The sequence below is a fragment of the Sorex araneus genome, chromosome 10 (assembly GCF_027595985.1).
Source record: "Sorex araneus isolate mSorAra2 chromosome 10, mSorAra2.pri, whole genome shotgun sequence".
Lineage (NCBI taxonomy): Eukaryota > Metazoa > Chordata > Mammalia > Eulipotyphla > Soricidae > Sorex > Sorex araneus.
Window position 1 is genome coordinate 49,338,361 of NC_073311.1, and position 18,828 is coordinate 49,357,188.

At 37.4% G+C, this 18,828-nt stretch overlaps 2 protein-coding genes across 2 annotated transcripts in view; both read right to left on the reverse strand.

Annotated features, from left to right (window-relative positions):
* Window positions 1-264, reverse strand: part of LOC101550113 (PZP alpha-2-macroglobulin like) — a 41,538-nt gene extending 41,274 nt beyond the window's left edge. Inside the window, 1 exon segment of the mRNA XM_055118237.1 lies at window positions 147-264. Coding sequence (XP_054974212.1) covers window positions 147-232 — 86 coding nt within the window. The 5' untranslated portion in view covers window positions 233-264.
* A 6,550-nt stretch (window positions 265-6,814) lies between these two features.
* Window positions 6,815-18,828, reverse strand: part of LOC101550374 (pregnancy zone protein-like) — a 57,376-nt gene continuing 45,362 nt past the window's right edge. The window contains exons 23-36 of the mRNA XM_055118438.1: window positions 18,486-18,569; window positions 17,787-17,963; window positions 17,424-17,511; window positions 15,372-15,528; window positions 14,654-14,728; window positions 13,292-13,469; window positions 12,631-12,854; window positions 11,697-11,915; window positions 11,398-11,528; window positions 10,528-10,618; window positions 10,306-10,374; window positions 9,832-9,934; window positions 8,089-8,130; window positions 6,815-7,588 (exon numbers count right to left, since the gene is read on the reverse strand). Coding sequence (XP_054974413.1) covers window positions 7,566-7,588; window positions 8,089-8,130; window positions 9,832-9,934; window positions 10,306-10,374; window positions 10,528-10,618; window positions 11,398-11,528; window positions 11,697-11,915; window positions 12,631-12,854; window positions 13,292-13,469; window positions 14,654-14,728; window positions 15,372-15,528; window positions 17,424-17,511; window positions 17,787-17,963; window positions 18,486-18,569 — 1,661 coding nt within the window. The 3' untranslated portion in view covers window positions 6,815-7,565. The remainder of the gene's footprint in view (window positions 7,589-8,088; window positions 8,131-9,831; window positions 9,935-10,305; window positions 10,375-10,527; window positions 10,619-11,397; window positions 11,529-11,696; window positions 11,916-12,630; window positions 12,855-13,291; window positions 13,470-14,653; window positions 14,729-15,371; window positions 15,529-17,423; window positions 17,512-17,786; window positions 17,964-18,485; window positions 18,570-18,828) is intronic.

Here is an 18,828-nt window from a genome sequence, read left to right on the forward strand (position 1 = left end):
TATTTGTGGTTGCTCTCCTAAGTTTATATGTTGATTTAAGAAACATAGGAGTGGCATTTGGTAGAAAAGACAAAGCTAAAAAAAAAGATAAGGAAGAAACTGGAAGAATTTGCCCTGGCCCTGGGGAAAGTAACTTGAAGACTTACGGTTCTGCAGAGTCTGAGGCATTGGTGGAACACAAGGCGAGGAGGAGTAGACTAAGAATTGAATGAGGAAGCCTGTCTTTCCCCATAGTGAGGCAGGATCGCGGAGACTACTGTGTCTGGCCTGGTCCCTGAGCTCTTTAAATTCACCAGACTTCATGTGGGCTGCTATTTGCAAACCAGTTCAATCCCGGAAACCTCCAATTCGAGCTCACATGGCACAGATTCTGTGGAAGGGTCATTACTCCCTGTGATTGCCTCATTTCTGTTCCGGCTGACCTCTTCCCACTGCCAGCTTTGCTGAGATAGAGTTGGCTTACATCCTACTGTCAGTTTAATAGCATAAAAGACACTTGCTGTACAGTAATCACTGCCAAAGGTTGTCAGTACTATTATATCACATAAGAGCAATAGAGAAAAATGAGATTTTTTTAAACTTCTGGACTGAGGGTATGGCTAATAGGGCATGCAGGAGGCTCGGGTTCGATTCCTAAGACTGCATGGTCCCCTGAACACCCCTGGGAATGACTCCAGATCAATGCAACAGCCTCTGAGGAACACTTGGTGTGAACTAAGAACCATATACAAGATTTTATTTCTTCTGTGATGAGAACTCTTGCAATTGTAATCTTTTAATACTTGTACATAATAAACAGCCGTGTAGACTATAACTACCCTGTGTTGTATGACATGTTGGGGCTTCTTTCTTTTTTTTATTTTTTTAGTTTTTAAAATAAAAAATTTTTTTCAAAGAGTTGTTCACAGTAATCCACTACATTTAATATTTCAATACCAATCCCACCACCATTATACCTCTCCACCACCATTATTTTGACTTTCCTTACCACTACCCAAGCCTGCCCCAAGGGAAAGTGCTAAATAATTTGGTGTTGCTTGTTATGAATAATTAGCTAGAAATGATCCAAAAAGATTTCCTTAGAGAAAAGTGTGTGAAAATTGTTGTGTCTCATCTTGGAGCTATTTAATCTCATTAACATGTTGTTAGAGTTCAATTCTTGTGTGCTTTTATATATATATATATATACATATATATATATATGTATATACATATGTATACACACACATATATATAATCAAGCTTGGGTGTTTTCGATCTTATAATCCATCAAATGTGGGGGTTATTCTTGGTATATCAGTGGCATAATTGTATGAGATGTTGTGTGCTACAGCCGTGTGCTCCTGAAATCTAAAATTTTTCATAGGGTGCTAGAACTGGAAGTTCATAGCTTTTTATCACCCTCAGCCAACCCCACCCCTCATCATCATCACCATCCCATTGAGCTTCGATTTTTCTTGAGCGGTCTCAGTAACGTCTCCATTCATCCTAGCCCTGAGATTTTAGAAGCCCCCACCCCTCCTACCCACAAATCCTATTTTTCTTTTAGGGTGTTGGTTTTTAATTCTAGGAGGGCCGGAAAGGTAGTATAGAGAGAGTATCAGGAGCTTTCCTTGCTGACCAGTGTTGAGTTTGATCCCCAACGTTGCAGAAAGTCACCAGAGCAGCACCGGGACAGTTTGCTGAGCACGAAACCAGGAGCAAGCACTGAGCACCACTGAATGTATGTCAAAAAAGAAAAATCTTAATTGTAGATCCCATTTATAATAAGTGAGCCCACATAGTCTTTCTCTGTCTGATTTCACTTAACAGAATGTCCTCGAAGGTCCGGTTTTTTTAAAAAAATAATGACATTTCCTCACTTTTGATCCTGCTCCTTTCTTTTGTTGTTTTTATTGTTGAGATGAAATGGGATTGCATACTTGTCTGTGGTACTCAAACACAAAAATTATTAACTAATTACAATTAACCAATATGTGAAATATCTCTACAGACAAACCTCAAAATGTTTACGAGGCAGGCCAGAGCCAGGAGATGGGGGTGTGGGTTTGGCAGGAGGGAAATGGGGGACATTGGTAGTGAGAGATGTAGACTAGTGAAGGGAGGGGTGTTGGGTCATTGTATGACTGAAACCCAATCATGAACAACTTTGCAACTGTGTATGACATGGTGTAACTGTCACTGTCATCCCCGTTGTTCATGGATTTACTTGAGTGGGTTCCAGTAATGTCTCCATTCGTCCCAGCCCTGAGATGTTAGCAGCCTCTCCTTACTCATTTTTCCCAATGATTGGAGGCTCTTTTCAGGGCTGGGGAATGAGATCTGTTATTGTTACTGTATTTGGTATATCAAATATGCCAGGGGGAGCTTGCTAGGCTCTTCGGATTATAATCCCATGGTGATTGATTTTTTTTTTTTTCCAAAGGAAGGATGGGGCTGGAGCAGTAGCACAGCGGGTAGGGTATTTGCCTTGTATGTGGCCAACCCAGGTTTGATTCCCAGCATCCCATATGGTCCCTCGAGTACCGCCAGGAGTAATTCCTGAGTGCATGAGCCAGGAGTAACCCCTGTGCATCGCCGGGTGTGACCCTAAAACCAAATAAATAAATAAATAAATAAATAAAAATAAAATTAAAAAAAGGAAGGAGGAGATTGAGGAGGAGGAGAAAATGGAGGAGGAAGAAGGAGGAGGAGGAGAAGGAGGAGGAGGAGGAGGAGAAGGAGAAGAAAAGAAATAGAAAAACATCCCAAGTTCATAAATTGGAAGAATTAGCACTGTCAGAATGATATCCTATCTAAAGTATTATACAGATTCTATGCAATCCCATCAAGATTCTGATGACATTCTTTATAGATACGAGGAAACTTTACTAAAACTTGTATGGATGTTGGGCTATAAACTAGATAATATTTTCAGCTATAAAATGAGAAGAGGCCTGGAGATAGCCCGGTGGTAGAGTTTCAGCTTTGAAGGCACCAGGCCGTAAATTTAACTGCATAACACACCCTGTGACCAGTCAGATGCTAGCTTAGCTCTTCACTATTGTTTGTATCCCTGGCACCACAATAAAGTGTGTGACCTCCAGCACACATCAACCACATGTGTGCAAGCACCATATAGTAAGACTTGTGTACATTCTGATGAGCACTGGAGTGATAGCACAACGGATAGGGTGTTTGCCTTGCACATGGCCAACCGGGGTTCGATTCCTCCGTCCCTCTCAGAGAGCCTGGCAAGCTACAGAGAGTATCCCACCCGCACAGCAGAGCCTGGCATGCTAACCATGGCGTATTCAATATGCCAAAAACAGTAACAAGTCTCACAATAGAGACGTTACTGGTGCCCACTTGAGCGAATTGAGGAACAACAGGACCACAGTGCTACAGGCCTACTCTAATTACTATCATTTTATTTAATTCTTAAAATTAATTTTTGTGTATATGAAAAGAATAATTTTTACTTGTTGAAGTAAATTTTTTGATTACATATACTAGTATTTGGTGAAATTTTTAGGGCTTTCTGGATATAAAATAGCATAATCTAAAGATAGATAGAATTCTTCTTTTGGTTTCGAATTCTTATGCTTTCTTTTCCCTTGCCTGGGTTGGTCTGGCTAAGATTTTCAGTACAATGCTAAATAAGAGTGATGAAATGGGGATCCTTTTTTAGTGTTGAATGTAGAGGAAGTGATTATAGGTTTCACCACTGAGCATGGTATTAGCTGTGGATCAACATAAATGGCCTTTATTATGTTGAATATATGCTGTTTGTACCTATTTTGTTAATTTTCAATGCTAAATCTTTGTTAATTATTTTCTGCATTTTGATTTTTACCATTAATTTTGTGAGAATACACTTAATCAGAGAATATGCTTCATATAATTTCAATCTTCTTGAATTTGCTAACTTGATGTCTAGCATATGGTTTATTCTAGGAAATGTCCATGTGTGCTTGAAAAGAACCGTATTTCATCCAGTTTATGGCAGATTTTATACCCTCTTTTTTTTTAAAAAAAAAAAAAGTGTGACCATTATGTGAAACATTTAAAAACACTGTGCCTCTGACACTATAAAAGGGTAAAAATATGCACAGTAGTGAAAATTATGCAGTGAAATATGGCATTCACATTCTACATTGAAGAACATTGACGTTGTCTACAAGTCTTTTAAACAAATTGGTCTGAAATGTTTTTCAAATCATCCACTCTTGTGAATTCTCTATAGGATTATGAGATTATAATTATCCCCTGTTGAGACTGAAATATTAGTGTTCTCAACTTTTGTACTGCTCTTTATTTTTACATAATCTTTTCCCTTTTGTCTCTTAGTTTTTGCTTTTCATATTGAAGTGTTTTCATATTAGAAGCATGAATACTCACACAAGTTCTGTATCTTCTTAAGGACATAATCTCCTTACCATTATATAGCAATCTCTTACCATATTTAGTTTAAAGTAGATTTTATGTATTGCAAGTAAGTTATAAATTATAAATTAATATTTGATTGAAATATCTTGTTGTATCCTTTTGTAATCAGACTGTACATACCTTTAAGGATAACATGGATCTCTTAAGCATCACTCATTGAATTTTGTTTATATGTATTCAGTCATTCTATGTCTTTTAATTGAAGTATTTAATCTGAAGTATTTAATCTATTTATGTATAAGATAGTTATTGGTATGGTAAGGGCTAACTATTGCAATTCAGTTCATTGTTTTCTGATTACATATCTATAAATTTTTTTTGAAGATTTTTGCTTCTATCCTATTTTCTCATTTTGTGTGTTTTGGTATGCTTTGACATCTTTACCATTTTCTTTTGTGTAATTACTGTAGGTTTTTTTTCTTTATGGTTAAGTGAAACTTAAACATATTATAATATCTTATTTCAAACTCATACCAACTTTACTAAAGCTAGAATAAATAGCTATTGGAAATTTTAAATGTCTAAACCAAAATTCTGTATGAAAATTTCTAAACAGAAGTTAATTGGGAAACTTTAGAAGATACTTAATACTGAAGAATTTGCAGACAAATTGGAAGAAGACTACATGGTCATTGAGCTGTCTTGTGGTCATGGAAAAAATTAGTCTACATCAAATTAGTCTTAATCAAATAATTATTATTAATCTATCTGAAAAAGCTAGAAAAATTAATGGAGAGGAATGAATGTCACAAAAACTACCAAAATTTAAAAAAAATAACAGAGGCAAATGAGTAGTGTTTGCTTTCAACAAAATATGGGGGACAAGTTCCCTTAAGGATTATCTAAGGGAATATATAAAATTAATCTCACTGTATACTCATTAAAAGCTGAAAATTTAGTGGTGATTTATAGATTATCATGTACATGTGTAAATATATCTTCCAAGTGGAACAAATAATCCAAAATATTTTATGGCATAATTTACATTATTCAGCTTTATACCTAATCCACCACCACTTTTATCTGAAAAGCTTCTTGTTAAATTGTCTAGCCACCTAGATGTTCTTTGAGCTATTTATTGCATAATACTGATTATTGGATTATTTAAAATACTTGACTATGTAATAGCATCAGTCACTTTATTATTTAAAATTGTGTTTTATTAATACAGAAATCCAAAACCGCGCAGCTGCTATTGCAGCCGCACAACCTCATCTCTTCATTCTCAGCAATGGAAAACAAATTATTAAATGCTTCCTTTTCAGCAGGTCCGACTTTGGGGAGGGAAACTCCAAACAATAATAGTTAATTTTTTGTTGAAATATTGAATGTAATCAAAGTAAAGAGAAAGTAAAGTGAAATTTATCAGCTACACAGGCAGGGTGGGGGGCTGGAGGAGTGAGGGTGTGTGGGGGAGGTTTACTGTGGTTCTTGGTGGTGGAATATGTGCACTGGTGAAGGGATGGATGTTTGAACATTGTATAACTGAGACTTAAACTTGAAAGCTTTGTAACTTTCCACATGGTGATTCAATAAAAAAAAAAAATTAAAAAAATGTGTTTTATTACTTGCTTGAAAATATAATTTTATATAACATAAATATATATATATTCCTTTCAAAAGTTGGCTACATTTCACAAATAATTTGTCAAGATAAGAAATTACCATTACTAAAATCCACCTATTAGACCAATACAAAAAATAAATTGTTTCATAGAAAAAGTGCTATTTTACTTTATGAACTCTAATAAATACATTTCCTCCTATTTTAGATGCTTGATTAAAATATAACTTAATTTTATAATATTCAACCACTAATTGCCTAATGAGAAAATTTGGACCAAGTGTTATTTATGGGCATTGATGATGAAAGTCTTTTGTGTGGCTTATATATTAACAGACTTTGAGTAATCCAGTATCATTTACTGAAAGTGACAAGTTTAGTTTTGTTAAATGAGTACATATTACATGTTGGCTCAGATTTTTTCAGTAAAACTTTGCTTGATAATGATTAGATTCAAATAGAACCTTTGCCTTTTTCACCTTGAATTTTTCTTATTTTAATGTTTTCCATTATGTCTGATTCTTAACTTTTGTAGAAAAAAAAAGACTTGCAAAAAATTGTAAAAATTGTAAAGATTTTCTCATTATTGTCATTTTAATAACTGTGTTTTTTATATTATTAAAATTGTTATAAAGAAATATCTTAAAATTTCTACTTTGTATTTAATACAAATCAAACATTCAGGGAGGGAGAATATTGGGACATGTTAAAATACATAAATCAATTTTTCAACCAAATATATATCGAATAACAGAAAATCATGACATAAAATCTAAAGTCATCTTATTCTCTTTATTTTCCTCATGATCACCATAGACATATACAAGATAAATATTGCTGGAGAATTTTGATGGTAGAAAGATTTAAAAAAAATTTTAAAAATTTATTGAACCACTGTTACAAAGTTGTTTATGACTGGGTTTCACTCATACAATGTTCCAACATCCGTTCCTTCACCAACATACATTTTCTACCACCAGTGTCCCCGGTTTCTCTACCTTCTCGCCACCCTTCCTCCCCCAACCACTCTCTATTATAGGGAGTTGTGACAGAGCACTTAAAGTGAAAAACTAGACTTATACCATTTTAAGCTTTTTGGATTGCTTTAAGTTATGGAAGAAGACAGCTTTATTAATAAACTAGAAATACAGAAATACTCAGAATAATCATAAAAGTATCACCTTTTCCTTGGCCTAGTCATTTAGAACCTGTTCATTTACTAGTTTTAATTTGAAAACAAAAGGAGAATGAGTGAGTAAACTTGGTCAATGAATGGGCGAAATAGTATTTTAATTGAGTATGATGATGGTTCTTTAAAATTAAAATTTCACCTATAATGTTTCTGAATATGTATTTCTAAGTATTTTTTAAAAAAGTTAATGGAGAATATATACATAATAAACATATTTCAGATTGTACATGGCACTAATAACTAATAGAAGAGATTATTGCAAATATTGCACACACAAGTTTATTCCAAATTCCTATCCCTTCTTTCATGCAGTATTTTTTCCTCTCAGTAAGCCCTTAATCTTCATTGTTAGAGACAGTCATCTGGTGAAAGTTTGCATTTTCAAGCACTTATTTCTTTAGTTCCTAGATAGCAAAAGAAAACAAAGAAATATTAGGAAATCTCTGTAATCTACTAAAAAGTATTAATATTTTAATTTCAACTATTTGAATAGCATGAATTCTAATGACAAGGTTGTTTTCATTAACAACATTGAAAAATTTTACAACCTTAAAATAAGTTTAAAAATAGTTTAGAAATATTGTGGTAAAATATGGCCACTGGGTATATAATGTAAAGTAAAAATTGAATGATCAGCTTTTTACACATGACAAATTCCTAGATTCATATTTAAGTTGTCCACTTCAGGTACCAATTATACTTTACCTGCAAAGTATAATATTTTCTCTACAAAGATAATCTATAAAACATTGCTAAAACTATACTTTTTAAGATGTTAAAATTATAAATAAGACACAAGGGTGGTTTTAATTAAGGTAAGAACATGCTCAACAAACAACCTTATGAAGACAGCAAATGTTGTTTTCTTTATGCTAACATTAAGATTGTACTGTTTATACTTTACCGGAAGTACAAGGAACAGTGTACTCCTTAATGGTGATTTCATCTGAAACACAAATGGGAGACAAAGAGTAAGAAAGTCTGTAGTGGGTCATGCATAGTTACTTGTAAATAATCTATATTAATTAAGAATGTATAAATCACATTTATGGAGCCTGTAAAAAATTACTTTATTAACCCTTCATCTTTGATGTAGGGAAATCAGAGAAAATTGTACCTAGATTCAGAACTGATGGAATATTTTGTGACACAGTACAACTTTTCTTTCATAATTATATTTTATCATTTGATTTTTACCTTTCCATATAAACTTCTTTGGATCCAAAGACTTAAGCTTTAACACTACTAACATGCTGTGTTTTTATTTCAAAGTGGAAGAATTTCTTGATACATTAGAACACACTTTAGATTTTTGTGACACTATTCAAGACAGAAATCAGATGTGAGACATTTGCAATATGCAGATGTGTTTATTCCTATATTTACGGAATCATTCAGTCTTGAACAAGCATTCTCTGGTGAATTTAGAATAAGGTGGTCACCTTACTTAATGCTTCATAATGAATTTATAAAATATCTTCTTAAACTTATTTAGGGGCATGTGAGAGGTTAATATACAACCATAAACTCACTTTTTCTTGCAGTAAGAGAATATAGGTGTAAAATTTTTTTATTGAGGTAATATTGGTTTATAATATTCTGGAGGTTTCAATTGTTATTATATATCAGCATCTGTATATAGTTTAACAAGAACACAACTTAAGCTCCTTTTTACCATGTAAAAAATGGGCTGTGCTATACCTAGAAGTGTTCAGGGCTTAATCCTGGCTCTGCATTCAGAATTACTCCTGGCAGGGCTCAGGGGATCATATGGGCTGCCAATGACAGAGCTGGGGGCAGCTGTGTGCATGGCAAGCGCCCTACCCACTATACTATTGCTCAGGATTATTTTGAATGATTTTGACCCATTTTACCCACTTCAATTCCCTTTCCACTGTGATAATGGTCTTGTAGTCTTAAACATTTATTTTTTTTTATTTGGTTAATTTTCTTTCCCTCCATCCCTTTCTCCCTTCCTTTCTCTTTCTCCCTCTCTCCCCCGCCTCTTTTCCTCACTTTTCCCCTCTCCTGCACCCTCTCCCTGCACCCTCTCCCTGCACTCCCTCCCTCCCTCCCTCCCTCCCTTCCTCCCTTCCTTCCTTCCTTCCTTCCTTCCTTCCTTCCTTCCTTCCTTCCTTCCTTCCTTCCTTCCTTCCTTCCTTCCTTCCTTCCTTCCTTCCTTCCTTCCTTCCTTTTTCTTTCTGTCTTTTGGTCTATCGCTGTGAGCTCAGAGCTCTGTCAGACTTTAAGCTTAGGGATCACTCCTGGCATTCTTTGGGGGCCACATATGGTGCTAGGGATCAAACCCATGTCTACCACATGCAAGAAAGTGTCCTACCTGCTGTACTATCTCTTGGCTTCATTTGCTTTGTTTCTTTGTTGTACCAAATATCAGTGAAATCATATGATGTTTGTCTTTATCTGACTTATTTCACTAAAGATTATCCTCTGGATATACATGTGTGTCGCAGACGGTTGGAGTTTGTCTTTTTTTTTTTTTTTGTTGTTGTTGTTGTTATATACAATTGAGCATAATGTGTACATATGTCATGTTTCTTATCTGAGATTGTGGAGTTTGTTTTAGCTAGGTGACTATTAAGTTAATTTTATTTCTTTCTAAACCTTGACATGTGTGACTCCGACTCACCTGTCTCATAGTAATCATAGGCTTTTACAGTAGCTGGCTTCAAGTTCTCTACTTGAATATCTTGTTCCACTGAGAAGGAGAAACTCAAGACTTCACTGGTTAACTGGAGAGAGGGGGGAATTAAATTGGAATCAAAGGTTAGCTTAGTTATTAGCTATCCACCTATCTTCGCGAGGCATTATTCAGTCCTTTGGTTTGCCAAAACCTATGAAAAGAATGGGGCATGTTGGAACTACATAATGTGCTCAATGACAGATAAAGGAAAGGCAAAAGAGAGGTTTCATGGACAGCCACAGAGTCAAGTGAGTCCTGTTAGTAGTTCCAGCTTCATTTTCTTTTGTGGCTGTTTTTCTCCACCCTCTTCTTTATATGTGAAACAACAGGCTTTATTTTTGTAAACCAAATTGTTTTTAAACTTTAGGAAAACTCTAGGAGTTCTCGTAGCACTGTCCTAGTCGCTGAGGACAATCTTACCTTTTCAAAATAAATCAGGACGTGGTTGGTGTTCACTTCAGTCCTTTGAATTTGAGGCATTTCTTGCAGCTGTTGACCAAGGTTTTATTAACATTATTTATATATTATTATAATATTCCTACTATCTCTTTGTAAATAGGGGTAATGTAGCCTCTGTTATATACTTATTATCTAACCAAGCCCCCTCCCCATTGTAGTAGCATCCTGGCCCCTGTGATTTACCTTTTTCACAGATGCTTTCACAGGTATGAATCCTGATACCATCTTCACATCAACAATAACCATGTTGGAGCTGGGCTGTTTCCCAGTGTAGCTATGAAGTCAATGCATAAGACAATACATTCAAACAAAACCACTTAGAGTTCCTTTAATATAGGAATCATCTCTTTCTTTTGAGGAGCGTGGGAGGGAACATCCAGTGATACTCATGGCTCACTTCTGTCAGTGCTTAGGGGATTCATATGGGGTACTGGGGATTGAATTTGGCTAGAACATGTGCAAGGCAAGTGTCCTTACCCATTTTATTCTCTCTCCTGCTCCAAGACATCTCTTTCATTTTTAGTGCTCCATATTTCTAACTCTCACTCAGCTTCTCCATCTACTCTTGCTTCTGCCATGACCATTTCTAACACTGTAGCACTGTCGTCCCATTATTCATTGATTTGCTCATGTGGGCACCAGTAAAGTTTCCATTGTGAGATTTGTTGTTATTGTTTTTGACATATTGAATACGCCACAGGTAACTTGCCAGACTTTGCCGTGTGGGTGGGATACTCTCAGTAGCTTGCTGGGCTCTCCGAGAGGGATGAAGGAATCAAACCCAGGTCAGCTGTGTGCAAGGCAAACGCCCTACCCGCTGTACTACTGCTCTGGAATGGCCATTTGTATAATTCATTATTATGAGTCACACGCTGTAGGTATCGTAGTAGCACATTCTCAATGTCAATGCCTTTTACTAAGAATGAACGAACATTTCTTGTCAAATACCTCAAGAATCTCATAGTCAGTTATATAGCCCTGGACAATGAAGTTCCCTGCACAAAAATCAATTTACCATAATATATAAAAGATCATATAGTCATTGGGATTTACCTAATGTTGATATGAATCTGAATTTTCTTGTGGGCCTCTAGTCCATCACAATTCTTAGGGACTGTATCAACCATGAGCGTGAAGGGACCATTTCCTTCTTTCTTAGGTAAGATGTTATATCTCAGTGATCTCTAAAACAAACAGAAATAGTAATTTATCTTTCACCCAAACAGTCGGTCCTTTCAAGATGATTCATACTTTCCCTTGGTACAAACCTTTCTTTTTTCAATTGCATTCCAATTAAAAATTTTGAGGCATTCTCTCCCATTCGCAGCATTGCTAAGCCCTGGCAGTCTCACCTGGAGGTACACACATCCTGTTCCCGACACCGCTGTTCTGTATTCCCCCGGAATCTCTGGCAACTGAACCTGCTGCAGCAAAAGGCGGTTGGCTTTGTTTACTTGGAGTTTTTTAGAGAAGGACCTGGAATTCTTGACCGTCACGGTGACATCTTTCTCCCCGGTAGCATAAACTGCTGCCCCATATTTGGAAAGGGCTTGAAGAGCTACCACAGTATCCTGAAAAAAAAAAAATACAGAAACAGAGTTAACAGGAGAGCAAAGTAGCAAACTCTTCATGGTTGTAAGCTGTGTCAATTCAATTCTGTCTCTGTCACTTCGCCATGGTTCATGAACTGGATTTCAGTTCCCTTTTTATTATTTGCAGTGTATCTAGGGAAATTAAACTCAGAGTAGAGGTTGTCTCAGTAATTTTGTTTCAGCATTTGTCGGTGAATTTCTGAGTAAGGGATGCAGTGATAGTAACAGTGGGTAGGGCATTTGCCTTGGGTTCAGCCGACCCAAGGTTTGATACCTGGCATCCCTGAGAATATAGTTCCCTGAGGACAGCCAGGAGTGATTCCTGAGCGCAAAGCCAGAAGTAAACCCTGAACACCGCCTGGTGTGCACATCACCCCCGACATCTAATTCAAGGGGAGTGCTCTTGTTTACTTGGAAGAGAAAGAACTTTGGGTAAAATAATAGAACATTTTAGTCTGTGAAAAATTACTTTTCTGGAACATAATCTGATGAAAATAGTGCTTGAGGAAAATAGATTTACTTAACAGTTGAAGGATTACTACTAGAGAAATTTTAAGAGTCTACAGATGACAATAAATGAGATCATGTGATGGAGAAATGGAGAATATATAAACTAGAAACAGCCACTTCTAGAATACGGTTGTGTGCCCACGTATATATATTGATCTGTTTGTCTTTCTGAGGTCATACAGACCTGAGTGGAGGAGAAGCCCCCATGGGGATTTTGTTGCTTGATGATCCATTTCACAATACGTAAAGCTACGGTCAGGTCTCTCATTGATGGGGCAGGCTGGACGGTAAGGTAGGCAAGCAGCAAGTAAGAGGTCATCTCTACGTCAACAGACGGAGCCCGGGGTTCATAATAGAGCGGTCTTGATTCTTGAGGCTTGCCAGGACGTTCCCAGTGGATTGAGTCTTCTTGAAATGCAAAAAGATAACATACTAAGCTTAAGAGATTGGTTTCAAATTTTAATTTATAACATGATATGAGAGCTCACCTAGTGAGCTGATGCAAATGAAGTATTACATGAATGTGTTGTATAACCTCCAGTCAAGCACGTTTGGCAACACAGTAAATAAAGTTTCTATCAAATCACAATGTATCTTTGTTCTGTTCAAACACTTGTGTGATATTTTGAAGTTAGGCTATAAAGAATCTATAAACCATAAGTTGATAAAATGGCCCATGATATTAGGAATATTGAAGTGGTAGATCACTGCTAATTATTCTTATAACCATTATAATAGCCCATAAAATAATGCAATATTATCACCATAGGTATGATCTCAGGAGATCTTCTCTCTTTTGAGTATGTGCAATTTGAGGAAATAAATTTTATTCTTGTACATCTTACCATCTGTCACAGCCTGTCTCTCTAAGGACTGAAGGAGCTCATTTCGCCTCATCTGGTTTCCTGCTAGTGCAAAGGCATAGGCCAATAATGCCTTGGTATAGATATGATTCCCTCGGTTATTTGAGATTGACCTCCAGGTTGTTTCCAAGCAGAAAAGAGCATTGCGGACAACTGGGTGCTATGAAAAAGAGGAAAGAATGAATGGCTTAAGAAAACAATAGGACATTAATGAATGGCCCCCAGACTAATCCTAGATTTATAGTCCCAACATGCCTGAGACGCATCACAGTTTGGACCAGAGACTAATTCCTTCTGTGGCTTTGAAAAGGATTGGGTTCTGTAAGTTCCAGTGAAATATACCAACATTAAATAACTTAAGAGCAAGATCCGGAGCAGCCACACACAACACGGCCCCTCTGCTCCTTAAAGAGTGTGATCTGGGAGGTCTACTAACCCATTTTGGCACCCAGAGACTTATAGAAATGCATCTAGACCGTGAGCTGAGCTACAACTCTATGCTGCCCGGGGAGGGGGAAGGATTTTCTCTCCCAGCGCTTTCTTTCTACAGGGAAGATAGCAGCGGCAACAGAAGAAGCACCCATGTGGTGTCCGCCATCTTCTAGAACTCACAACCCAGAGGTACGAGCTTGTAGTGATGTGGTGCGCAAGAGATCATGGGATGGGGGTGTTACCAGCACGCTCTCCACCCAGATGAGACCTGGAGCAGCCGCACACGACATGGCCCTTGTGCTCCTTAAAGACTATGATCCGGGAGGTCTACTAACCCATTTTGGCACCCAGACTTCTTATAAAAATGCATCTAGACTGTAAACTGAGCAAAAACAACAAATCTAAAACCGCGCGGCTGCTATTGTGGCCATGCAAGCTCCTATAATCTTCATTCTCAGAAATGGAAAACAAACTATTAAATGATGCCTTTTCAGCAGGATTGATTGTTGGGGAAAAATTCCTAATAATAGTGAGTTCTCTGTTGAAATATTGAATGTATTCAAAGTATAGAGAGAATAAAGTGAAGATCATTAGCCACTCAGGTGGGAGGGGGGTACATTGGGGTTCTTGCTGGGGAAACAGGTGCACTGGTGAAGGAATGGGGATTTGATCATTGTATGACTGAGACTTAAACCTGAAAGCTTTGTAACTTTTGTCACAGTGATTCAATAAAATAAAATTTAGAAAAAAAAACAAGTAAAAGAGATAGCAATAAAAAATTCTGTATGTAAAAAAGAAAAAAAAAGACCACAATTCACTTGCAAAAAAATAAATAAATAAATAACTTAAGAGCTATAAGCCATTTTCCTTAGAGATTCATAACACTATGGTTTTTATTTCCCACGTACGTACAGTGACAGGCAGTGGCATCTCCAGCAGAGCAATGGTGATGTAGGCAGAGAGCGTGACCTCATCATCCACACCACCCTGTAAGGATCCAAGACGGAGATACTCAAACATTCCAGCAGTCACTTCCAGGGTAAGCTAATTGTGCCATTAGCTTCGAGCATCCTCACTAAAAAATGCCTTTACTCCTTTTCTTTTCTTTTTTCTTTTTTTTTTTTTTTTGGTTTTTGGATCACACCCGGCGATGCACAGGGGTTACTCCTGGCTCTTCACTCAGGAATTACCCCTGGCAGTGCTCAGGGGACCATATGGGATGCTGGGATTAGAACCCGGGGTTGGCCGCGTGCAAGGCAAACGCCCTACCCGCTATGCTACCACTCCAGCCCTTCCTTTTTTTTTTTTTGGTGCCTTTTCTTATGAGAAACGATTGACCACCCTGCCCCAACCTCCCTCTGTCTCTTCCCACCCTAAAATATTTGAATAGGTGACTTGAGTGTTTGAATACTTGAATGTGCAAATTCCATAATTCACATTTTCTCATTTTTAGTAACATTATTTTTTAGACACTTTAAAAAAAATTCAATAAAAGCTACTGATTTGTCATTAGATTTAAAGTCTAACATCTTTCCTTAAAGTTGTCACCAAGACCTTAGAATTCAGAAGCAGCTTCATGGTCGCTATCTATTAGTAACTTCAGGGACTAACACAGAGCAAATGGGCTCACCTTCATGGCATTATGTAACAGTGATCCAGAGCGTTGGAAGCAACCATTGGCCTTTTGCTTTTGTGAGAGCCATGTAAAGGCGCTGGTGATGTGTGAACTCTCCACAAAGATGTAGGCCTGGGCTTGGACGAAGGACTTGAGCACAAAGGCGGTGAGCCTGTCCAGCAAAGAGAGTTGAAGGCGATTTTCCTAGGAAGCTCACTTTATACATTGCATCCAGATATTAGTCTTTACAATTTAGTGGAGAAAATTTTTGCAAGGAGGGTGAGTTTAAATTGATGGCAAAATGAAGCTTAAGAGGAGCGTTGTAAGACTGAAACACATCACGGGCTGGAGCGATAGCACAGCGGGGAGGGTGTTTGCCTTGCACGCGGCCAACTTGGGTTTGATTCCCAGCATCCCATATGATCCCTGAGCATCGCCAGGAGTGACTCCTGAGTGCAGAGCCAGGAGTAACCCCTGTGCATCGCTGGGTGTGACCCCAAAAAAAAGCAAAAAAAAAAAAAACCACCAAAGAAAAAGAGACTGAAACCCATCATGAGCAGTTTTGTAATGATGTATCTCATGTTGATTATCAATGAAAAAAAAACACTTTAAAACAAAAAAGTTGAATACTTTCTTGTTTACCCAGTAAGCATCTGCAGCTTCCTCTTTTAAAAATCTTCGACCTTGGCTGCCGAGATGTGATCCCGGTGGTCACACGCATGTGCGGCCCCTCCACAGCTGCACGAGCATGAATCCAGACCCAGCTAAACCACTTTTGACATGGGCACCTACTTGCAGAATGTCTCCAGCCTGAGAACTAAGCCACGATCCCATGCCTGCCCAGGAGGGGAAAGGTATTTCTCTCTCTCACCTGTCCCCTCCCGGGGATGAAGGGCGCGGTGGCCGCCATACTATGACGACCACAGATGGGATTTTACGACAAAAACTGCAGCAAAAGGACTCGAGGGTGCTCTTGGGAAGGTGGGAGGCACCGGCCCCTCCTGCCACTGCCGAGATGTGATCCCGGTGGTCGCACGCATGTGCGGCCCCTCCGCAGCTGCACGAGCGTGAATCTAGACCCAGCTAAACCACTTTCGACATGGGCAGCTACTTGCAGAATGTCTCCAGACTGAGAACTAAGCCGCGACCCCATGCCCGCCCAGGAGGGGAAAGGTATTTCTCTCTCTCGCCTCTCCCTTTCCAGGCATGAAGGGCATGGGGACCGCCATATTATGATGACCACAAATGGGGTTTACAAGCTTGCAATGATCCAATATCCGGAAGAAATCTCCCTGGACTTAGTTGTTAAAGTACAGAAATCCAAAACCGCACGGATGCGACCTCATTTCTCTTCACAACAGGTCTGACTCTAGTGGGGTGCTCCTAACAATAATGGTGAGGTTTGTGTTGAAATATTGAATGTAACCAAAGTAAATAGAAAGTAAAGTGAAATTTATCAGTTACAAGGCGGGGTGGGGGGGTGCGGGGGTGGGAGGGATGGGAGGTGTACTGTGGCTTTTTTTTGGTGATGGGATATGGGCATTGGTGAAGGGATGGCTGTTTCAGCATTGTATGACTAAGACTTAAGCCTGAAAGCATTGTAATTTTCCACATGGTGATTCAATAAAATAAAATTCTTATTAAAAAAAAAAAGAAAAAAATCTTTGACCTTATTAGTTTTTCCATAATTGCTCCTTTTTTTTCCCTTGTGAAATGTTTATTGGAGCCTCCAAGATCTCCCACACCAAAACTGGCATTTTATGAATTATTTTTTTCGTAATTTAGAAATATTTCATTCTTCTCCTACCCTTACATGGTACAGAACTACTTTCTTCCTGTCATTTCACTTGATGACACTCTTGTCTTATATTTCCATTTTCAGGGGATCCCTTACTTCACTGTTACATATTGTATCATCAGAGCAGGTGAACTTTCTTAGATAAAATGTAGATATGACTAGTAGTTATGAAAAACATAGCGAACTTTAAATTATAATGTATATTAATGAAATTCAAGCAAATTGGAATATTTTTATAGTTACATAAAAGATGGAAATAATTATCTTACCAGGTATTTCCCTGACTTCTGCCATTCTCCTCTCCAAAGGCACTGTATGAACCATCACTGTGCTTGTAATTCAGTTGCCTTTGGTATCCTGAACAGATAGTTTTCAGAGATTTAGAAGTAGAGAGACAAGAGTTAACAAGTTTTTTTTTCTCAAATTGAGTCATGTATTCATAGTCAATCACAATTTTATTGAGATGACAGTAGGACTTCAAGGTTTCATTGATTTTTATGGTTTATAATAAGACTTATTGCTTATTATGGCAACATTATTATTAAATTTTTATCAAAAGTATGCTGATTTGGATTACAGTGAAGAATCTGTTTAGTAAATCAAAGTTCCTCTTTGTGTGGGTTATCTCTTACCACTGACAAGGTGACTTGTGGCTTTGGCCTTGATCTTCTCTGTCAATTGTCCTGTCTGAGTCAGATAGTTTAGGACATAAATGTTAGGGACAAAAAGAACCATATTCTGCTCTCCACAACCAAAGGGCATCTGGAGAAGGTTCTGAAGATTTGTCACTGCAGATCCGAGCATATCCCCTAATGAATGAAAGAAACAAAAAGGAAATAAGAGGATCTTAGAATTGACTTGAGTTGGGATAGGAAAATCTATTGATCGATGACAGAAAGTAAAACCACATAAAAGGACATGAAATAATGAAGTGGAGAAAATTAATAAATCAAAGAGAAAAATAGAAAAAAATAAGGTAGATATCTTAAGAATAGAAAAAATAGGGAAGAAAAGGAATGGCAGAATATTATTTTCTGACATTTTTCCTGATCCAACTCTTCAGATTACTTTGGTAGTTTATATCTAGTCAATTTACTTTGAGATGAAGGCAAAGATAAGTGATTTTTCTTACTTTTTAATAGTATTTCAAGTTATAAAATATAGCACAACCTCTCATCAACTCCCTTTATATCTAGAGCACATCATAATCTTTAGCTCAGTGCTCTTTCTCTCGGTTCAATATCTAGAGCCAGGAGCTTCTGTAACTATAAATGATAATGAAGTGGAATTATGGAGACAAATAGTTGCTTCCTTTTGTCTTCGAGACTCACCCAAAACTGAGTATGTCGCCCTGGCGGATCCTTCAACCACATTTGAAGGAACTTTTAATGACAACGTATCAGTCACTGTGTTTTCTAGTGAAATAAAACAAATATATATTAGGGAAGAAAATAAGAACAACATTTATTTTTTTCTGAATTTTTCCCTTCTATAGGATCAAGATTCTGCTTCTCATTTCTTTAAGTCATTATATATCTCCTCTTTTTAAAAAAATTTTATTTATTTTTTTTTTATTAGTGAATCACCGTGAGACAAAGTTACAGACTTACAGGTTTTCATGCTTACGTTTCAGTCATACAATGATCGAGTACCCATCCCTCCACCAGTGCCCAT